General features: G+C 37.2%; 1 protein-coding gene across 1 annotated transcript in view; it reads left to right on the plus strand.

The window, feature by feature from the left end:
* LOC110174575 (clarin-3) overlaps positions 1-9,570 on the plus strand; it is a 10,000-nt gene continuing 430 nt past the window's right edge. The window contains exons 1-2 of the mRNA XM_020940677.2: positions 1-232; positions 6,109-6,291. Of these exons, the coding sequence (XP_020796336.2) occupies positions 1-232; positions 6,109-6,291 (415 nt within the window). The remainder of the gene's footprint in view (positions 233-6,108; positions 6,292-9,570) is intronic.

Raw genomic sequence — 9,570 nt, forward strand, 5'->3', positions numbered from 1 at the left:
ATGCCGTCCACGCAGAAGATCGTGTTTTTCATGGGGTGCGCGTGCTGCACCGCCGTCTCCGTGGCTCTCCTGGGCTACGCCATGTCGACGAAGTGGGCCCAGACGCGCGTGGAGTGCAGGGGCCTCGTGAGCGACACCTTCAACGGGACCGGGGTGATCACGTGGGACCTGTTCTCCGGGACGTTTGACTCGAACTTCTGCCCGTTCATAGGAAATTCTGTTGAGTTTAAAGGTGAGTCATCTGCAGAAAAGAAAAAAAAAAAAAAAAAACAGCTATTAATCAAAATTGGAAAAGCTTTTTATAATTGAATTGGTAAAAATAGATTACATACACTACACTGGAAAAAAAAAACAATATCTAGGTGAGTTAAAATGACTTAAATTAAGAACATTTGACTTCATTTGAGTCGATTCAACTTGAAAAGTAAAATTATCTACCAACAGAATAAGTGTGTTTTTCTTAATTCAAGCAACATTTGATTTTGTTTCTTATTTTAAGTGCAAAAAGTTGTTATTTTTCTTATTATTTTCATATTTTAAGTACAAAAAGTTTTGTTCTGTTATTCCATTGGTAGATATTTTTACTTGTCGAGTGAAATTGACTCAAATCATGATCAAACTTTGTTAATTCCAGTCACCTTCACTTATAGCGTTTGTTTTTTGCAGTGTACAGATGTTGTTGCTTCGTCTAGATTGTTCCACAGTACGGCATTAAAGGGCCCATGTTATAGTTTTTTTCTGATCTATGTTATAATTTTGTTTCCTCGTCATAAACACAACTGAAGTTGTGTTGTTTCATTCACACATTCTGCATATTTAGGCTCATGAGTTCTTATTTTAATCAGAAAACACTGTGATCCACCTTGAGATGTCATGTAGTAACAAAAAAATGTTCCACCATGTTTTTTTTTTTTTTTTTTTGGTAATTCCAAATTTTTATTGACAGTCCAATAGAGATGACAGTTTCAAATCACAAATGTACAACTTTTTTTTTCTCCTTTGTCCTTCTTTTACTTCATATATCTCTCTACACAGCAAAAACTGTGTTAAATCTGTGTGATGTTAACAACCGAACATAATGCGAGTTTCAGCTGACGTCATTGTTATTAAAAGCCCGCGTTGCATGCTGGGAAATATTTTGGTTGGAGGCAAGAAACACGATAGCGTCAAACACAGTGCGTAACCTCGCGTATTTATCCCCGATAATGGTAAATTCCTGCTGCATTATCGGATGCACAAATAGAAGCACGGAAGAAGGAAAATGTCTTTTTCGTATTCTGAGTGAAAAGAACCGCTAACGGTGAATTAAATGGCTTTCAAACATCCGCAGAGCAAACGTAGAAGATCCTAACAAACCGTGGACTCCAACAAGTTCAACAACACATCGAGACTCTTGGAGGTTTTCATCTTTTCTGCTGTGAATGGCCCAGGAGTTTCCACCAAGTCATTGTGGATATCGCCAAAGTGAATATTTGTCCAGGTAGTTGGTGATTCAGACCAGAAGTTTGGTTTGGTCCACCTTTTGTCGGGGTTGAAAAGGGTGATTTGGCTCCATCGATGCTTATGACCAATTTCTGGTCAAATGGTCTTCGGTCCTCTGCCGTTAGAGTGGATAAATAACCGGGATCAATACCCTTTACGTGCTTTCTCGCTCCGTTCGTCATGTTGGATTAGTGTTTATTGCCGCCGACTAAAATAATTCCCAGCATGCAACGCGCGCTTTTGTCAACAATGAAACTCACCTATAACAACTTTTTTGATGACCAACATCTCTGACAAGCTTCTACAGTCGCCTCAAAAAATTTTTAGACTCTCTTTTAATTTCTTTCTTTCTTTATTTATTTTTTAATCATATTTGAGCCACAAACTAGCTCCTCTTGAGTTAATTTATTATCCTGGACATGATAATATCCTATAATCCCTCAGCCCTATTTAGGCAGAAGAACCTAGTCCCCCATTAAGAGTCTATCTCAAAACACTTAAAAGATCATCTGGTTAACTCAATGTCCACTACAAAGGACATAAATGAATGGGCCGGGTCTCAGGAGGATATATGTTAATTGTATGAACATATTTACATATATGTATAAATTTGTGCCTTTGTGGGATTATAATTTAACATTGTGGAAAAAATAAAATTGAATTGAATTGTAAAAAGTAGGTGTTAACTTGAAAACTGTTATATGACATCATAAGGTGGAGCATTTTGAGCTTTCTAGATGTAGATAGAGTATTGAAAAGCGTTACTGAAATATGTGTGAATGAAACAAAACACAACTCCAGGTCTGTTTTTGAGGCGGTAACATCGTAACGTGGCTTAAAACTCATAAGAATCTGTTTTGTGCAAAAGGATCTTTAAAAGTATCTCAAAGAAACAAACAGGTGACTCAGCCTGGCCACGTTACAGATCAGACCATTGGAGACTTTTATTATTAGTGGTGTAACGATATCCAAGTCTCACGATACGATATTGTCACAGTATGAACCTCACGGTACGATATTTATTGCGATATCGTCGGAAAGCTCACGATGTGGTGTAGAGGCTCACGATTAGGGATTTAACAATATCCAAATCTCTCGGTACAGTATTTTATTTATTTATTTTTTGTTAATTTATTTCATTCATAAAGTATAAAAAAGACATCAACAGTGTCACAACATCAGACATACAAGAAATGAATGAAAAGGAGCAGAAAGAAGAGTCATCTTATGTTAACTGCCCCTTTTTCCCTTTTTAAAACAATCCATCTATGCCGATGGTTACTAAACATTTCCAATCAGTACATTTCAGTTCAGGAACAATTATTAATCAATTGTAAACAGAAATCTTCACTTTTAGGCACAACATCTTAGTTTTCTTTTTCATACATACACATTGCATTTGATATTAAAGGTTGTATGGAGGATTTTTTTTTGTTTCAAGTTGTCAATGATAGATTATAGAGGTGCAGTAGCCTTGTAATTATGATGACCAAAAAAAAGAGAATAAAAATTAATCAACTCTGGACGTGGTGGGGCTAAACATTTGCCAATAGATAACGACACTGCCTCGTTATCTGTGAGCTGACAGGCTGTCAATCAAACTCCCTACGTTTCTAGTGTAACTGACTTGCCTGCGCGCCGCCGCGTACGTGGTTTACGTACGACTGTCACGCAGTCCACAGACGCAAGACGCACAGACGCTGTTTACTCCACCAACGCAACAGTTCTTAGCGGCTTTTTTTGACCTATATCTTCCTCGCAGTTCGCACAAAGTTTGTTGCAATGGCGACAAGAATCCAGGAGCAGTTAGCCGCAAAAGAAAGTCCGTTTTTGAGGTCGCTGAAAGAAGAAGACAAGGGGAAAAGCAGCGAAGCCAAACTAAGGTGATTCTTATAGATTCATTCCAGCGATGGCGCGACTGAAGCAGACGCAGGGTCTAAAGACTGACGCACTGGTCCACAAATTACTCCTGGACAGGTCACTTCTGCTTATTATGAAAACGTACTTTATTTCCAAGAGCTAGTCAAACGTTTTTCAGGACACGAAAGCGATATCCTATGTCTGAAAACGTAATTTTCAAGGCAAAGAAAGAGTCCGCTTGCTGCTGCGTGTTGTAGCTAGTTCATTCGCACTGAATCTCCGCGCAACCTTCTCTGCACCCCTTTCCTGCTCCTGTCCCCGCTGCCCGATCCGCTCTTCCCCTCCCTGCTCCTCACTTCTCCTCATTCTCGCGCGAACGAAATGTCCGCGCCCGCCCCCCCGCTCCTCACTTCTCCGTCTTGCCTAACCAACACTGTAGTTAGTTGTTTACAAGTCATGTGCAGCGCACCGGCTGTAAACAAACCTGTTTCTGGCGTAAAGAGAGAGGCGGGAGGAGGCGTTTCTACGTAGGAGCTGTAGGGGAGGGGGGGTGGTTTCACGCATGCGCAACATTTGAAAAAGGACAAACAGTCGCTGGATTTCTCGTTCCTTGGAAAATCCTCTATACAACCTTTAAGTCTTTTTTTTATATGCCGTCATTGTACTTGATTCTTTTATATCTTTGTCAAGACTGTTCCATAAATTAACTCCTTTCACACCGATGCTTCGGTCCATGACTTTGGTTCTGAATCTGGGTTTTTTAATTAAACATGTAGGTTCATTTTCATGATATTTATGTTAATTTGCTACTTTTTCCTCTTAAAATGCCTTGACAAGACTAAACCCAAAGAACTTAAAAGTGCTTAGAACTGTTATTTCTTCTTGTAGTCTGCACTGAAATGGAGCAAAGCATCATGGTCTATGTAGTTCCCTCTGTGTGTTGTTTTTTTTTTACCTTTTGCTGCACCATAACTCTTAATTTAAGCAAAGAGGCTTATAATTCGATATATTGTGATATTATTATGAGATTTTTGATGATACGATATCATGATATTTTGGTTATTGTTACATCCCTATTAATTATAGTAAGAAAATAATACGTCTTGTGGTTTTCTTTTTTTTTTTTTTTTTATGTGAATGGATGAAAGATAAACGTGTTTTAATGTGAAACTGTGGAACTGTCACTGCCATGGAGATGATAATAATAATAATAATAATCATGTACTGGATTTATAGAGCACCTTTCAAAACGCCCAGATAAGCAGGTGGCAAACTCAACTCAAACTTTTACTCATTCACCACCAGAAAAGTTACACAGAACGGTGTAAAATCCTACAAGAAACAAACACAATTTACAGCAAAAAGGTTCAATAATTCATGTATCCCTGTCCAATAATAACTACAGTTTATTTATGTCTCTCTTTTTTAATTTTAATCTTCATGATTATTTATGTTTTGATTTGTTTTTATTATGATTTTAATGTATTTCTTATTCTGTAAAGCACTTTGAATTACTTTGTGTACGAAATGTGCTATACAAATAAACTTGCTTTGCCTTGCCTTACAGTTTAAATGTGAGTATAAGTATTGAAGATTCAGTTTTTTTATTGAAAATATTCAAAAATTTTTGAATATGTGAGTGTAAACAAAACCTGTATGGAAAAAGACTAACAACTTTTGATTCATTTCCTGTAGAATACAAATTATTAAATGTTAAATTATTCTGTGCAGTTCATTTTACACTGAAGTAGGTCATAAGATTTGTATAATAATACTCATCAACAACAACTACTACTACTTCTACTACTACTACTACTATTAATAATAATAGTAATAATGCTAATACAAAAATCACTGACTAAAATGATCTAAAATATGGCTTCTCTGAAAACTTATATTAATTGTGTCATATTTAATTGTATTTAAGACGGTTGTAACAATAACCGAAATATCGTGTTATCGTATCATCAAAGTTCTCACAATAATATCATGGACCATCACAATATATCGAATTACAAGTCTCTTTGTTTAATTAAGAGTTATGATGCAGCAAAAAAAGACAGAGGGAACTACAGAGACCATGATCCTTTGCTCTATTTCAGTGCAGACTACAAGAAGAATAAACAGTTCTAACACTTTTAAGTCTTAGTTCTTTGGATTAAGTCTTGTCAAGGCATTTTAAGAGGAAAACGTAGCATATTCACAATTTTATATCGTAATAAATATCATAGAGAGAGGTTCATGACGATATCGTATCGTGAGACTTGGATATCGTTACATCCCTAGTATTTAATTGACCTCCATTAGATAGCAGTTATTCTTCCTGGAGACCTATATTCTGTGTGGCCAATCTCTTCTTGGAAACGTCTTGCTCAAGGACGCCAAACTACATCAAACCAGTCTCTTAAAAATAACGTCGTGCAATGGGACTGTGATCGGGGATAATGAGGAAGTCCTGCACATTATAAACCGCAGTGATCAATCATGATATAATACTGTGATTCAGCGGTCAAAGGTTTCTTCAGCGGTTTGGATGAGACAGAATTTCCACAAGATGAGACGAAATATGTAGAGCACTTCCTGTATTACCGCATGACATCACAAGGTGGAACGGAGTGTAAATAAATCTGCAGGGTTTGTGCGTTAAACATGTGAGAGTAAAAATTTGTGATGAGGAAACAACATTATAACATAGATCAGAAAGCATCTTGTCCCATAGTTCCTGTAGTTCCTTCAGTGTAATATTCATGATTTTTTTTTTTGTAGTCTTCGAAAAAATTAAGGACAGTGGGGCTCCTGCGGTCCTGTACGTTCTGGTTGTGTTTTTGCTGTGTCTGTGTCTGGTGTTCTCGGCCCTCAGCATCCTCATCGCGCTCTACAACAGTGTCAGTAACCCTTACGAGACGTACATGGGGCCCATTGGAGTCTACATCTGCAGCTCTATCAGTGGTAAGAACTAGTTTATTTATTTATTTTTTATTTATTTATTTCATTCATAAAGCATAAAAAGACATCTACAGTGTCACAACATCAAACACACAAGAAATGAATGAAAAGGAGCAGAAAGAAGAAAAAAATCTTATGTTATCTGCCCCCCTTTCCTTTTTCAAGACAAAACATCAACACTGATCGTCACTAAACATTCCATATCAGTTCAGGCACAATTACTGATCAATTGCAAACAGTAAATCTTCATTATTATACACAACTTAGTTTTCTTTTTCATACAGACACAGTGCATTCGATTGTATATGTTTTTTAAATGTCGTCATTGTACTTGATTCTTTTATTTCTTTGTCAAGACTCTTCCATAAGTGAACTCCTTTCACAGCGACACTTCGCTCCATAACCTTGGTTCTGAATCTGGGTTTTTTAAACATGTAGGTTCCTTTTAAATTGTAGTGGCTTGTTCTCATCTCAAACAGTTTTTGAATATTTACAGGTAATAAATTACACTTTGCTTTATACATGACTTTGAGGAGACTTAAGTCAACAATATCCTGTATTTTCAACACTTTAAGTTGAACAAATATTGGGTTGGATGGCTCTCTACAATGACTGCTGGTGATCATTCTCAAGGCCCTTTTTTGTAAAATAAATAAAGGTTGTAGGTAAGTTTTACATGTTGAACCCCAAATTTCCACACAGTACATCAGATATGGTACAATTATAGAGTTATACAAAGTTAATAATTTTATTTAATGTTAATATTTATTTATATTTCTGTGTACTGTTATTATTCAGAGAGTCCAGGTCAACACAAAAATGGGAGAAGTGAAGCCTTGAGAGACAGAAGTTTATGTGTAATGGTGTCCCTAAATAAAGACACTTAGATTAGATTAGACTGAACTTTATTGTCATTATACATGTATAAATAGAAGGAAATGAAATGTGGTTTGGCATCTAATCAGAAGTGCAAGGACCAGTAAGTGTGATATACATATAGACAATAAACAGGATATTACAGTGTAGAGTGTAGTGAATATTAGGGCTGGGTATCATTAAGAAGTTAAGTTAAGATACGATACATACCTCGATACAGTGCGCTTTCGGTTCGATATGATATAATTTTCATCAATAAAGAAATTCAATACGTTTCAAAAAAAAATAAATGTAGCTAAAAATAAACAGTAAAATAGGTGATATATACAAGTAAATATGGCAATAAGAACAGGAGGGAATTAGATATAATGCACAATATGACCAGCAGGTGTCAGTGTTTTGCAGTATAACGTCTCCTTTGTCCCAAGTTCAGGACCATCCATGGAAGTAACATAAGATCTGGAAGAGGAAGCCAGGATGGTGTTGTGTTATTTTCAGTGGCCTGTCCTCATTGGTGCCAAAAAAAAACGTTTTTCCTTCGGCATTACTTCCCAAATACTGACCGAGCCCCGCCCACGCGTGTCAGAAACATGCACTTCTGACCAATCAGAGAGCTGCTAGAGCGGGGCTACTCTAAATCTTACAAAGCTGACTTTAAGACACTTTGACCATTTTAAAAGTCTAAAAAGTTCATATTATAAGAATACAAAAGAATCCTACAACATCCAGCCTTTATGAAAGATGTCAATGCCCTGTCAGCCGAACACGGGCAGAATTCACACAAAAATACATTGTGCTCTGTGGTCAGGTACACACTGTTACACTCTGCTCTATGGGAGATTTCCTTCTGGGCCTGAGCTCCCACGACCTGCAGTACCTAGAGTGACCACTAGTCGATCTCACAAAGGGGCAGAGGGGGAGTGTCTTATCCAGTTCTTATCATAGATCCATGTTCAATCTGAATAAGATTAATGGAGATTGCAACTTTGAAACAAATTCTGCTCATAAAAAGTCTTTTGCCCTTGGAAACAGAAGTAAAAGTGTATTTTTACAAGTATATTTTACATTTATATTTCATGTGGTAATAGTGGTAAGCAACTGAAAAAGTTAAGTGAGGCCGCTGTTGAAGAAAACAACCTTTATATTTCATGATTAAAATACACTTGAAACAGAAATAAAGTCCAGATAATTTACTTATTCCAATATTAGAAAGCCATACTTGTACAAGGGGTCTGTGCTGTCATTATCATGCAGAAACTCAATGTTTTACACCAATACAATGACTTTTATATGTAAACTATAGTGGGAGGTGACCATGGTTTAGACTTAGCGCCTCGTCGTTGGTGCACAGGTCAGCCAGGTCCAATCAGACTCCATCCGTGCTGTTATCTGGCTAACAAGTCATGACATCATCCCTATCAGTAGTTCTTGTCCTATTTAGTTAGTTTGCTTTTAGATAGACTGGAATATCATGGATTTGTCTTGACATAAATCTATGAGACTCAGAGCTGTGATCAGAGCCTTTATCTTCAAATGACCTCAGTACAATAATGAAGTATAGAAACGATTACCGTATTTTCTGATCTATAAGTCGCTCCGGAGTATAAGTCGCACCAGCCAAAAAATGCGTAATGAAGAAGAAAAAAACATATATAAGTCGCACTTTTTGGGAAATGTGTTTTATAAAATCAGAGAACAGGAACCGACATTTCATCTTGAAGGGCAAGAACAGAGAACAACAGACTGAAAAGGTGTTAATATGTTAACATAACATATTAACAGTTATTCAGATAATTATAGCATAAACAACAGAATATAAGTTTGCCAAACTCACGATCTCACTCCAAATCACTAAATCCATTAAATTCTTCATCCTTGGTGTCACTCCTGCGCGACTTCTGGAGATAAACCATAGATCCATGAGGTAAACGGAGTGGCGCTTCCTCTTCTGTGTAGCTGTTGTCAGACTCAGCATCAGTTCCAGTTAGAATTATTCCGGTCTTTCTGAATCCCAACAGGATGGTTGAGATTGTCATTGAAGTTCAGGCTTTGTCGATCCATCCAGTGACTTCCAGGAAAGTTACATGCCCATGAAGCTGTGTTCTCCATCCCTGCTTTCCACCAGTCCCTCACAAGTTTCTCGCTCACTCCAAACTTTCTTTCTGCTGCTCGATTACCGTTTTCGGCTGAATATTTCACTATTTGCAGCAAGACAGCACCTTTTTCTACAGGAGACATGCGCAGTAGAGTGAAGTGACAGCGGTACAGGAGTTATAGGAGCAGCAGATACTGACACACAAGCCTCGAGCGCTCTCTTGCGTCTGTCAGTCTGAAAATTTTAATATCTAAGTCGCACCGGAGTATAAGTCACAGGAAACACACAAACCATGAAAAAAGTGCAACTTA

The sequence above is a fragment of the Boleophthalmus pectinirostris genome, unplaced genomic scaffold (assembly GCF_026225935.1).
Source record: "Boleophthalmus pectinirostris isolate CB_2022bp ecotype Guang Dong unplaced genomic scaffold, ASM2622593v1 HiC_scaffold_14, whole genome shotgun sequence".
NCBI lineage: Eukaryota > Metazoa > Chordata > Actinopteri > Gobiiformes > Gobiidae > Boleophthalmus > Boleophthalmus pectinirostris.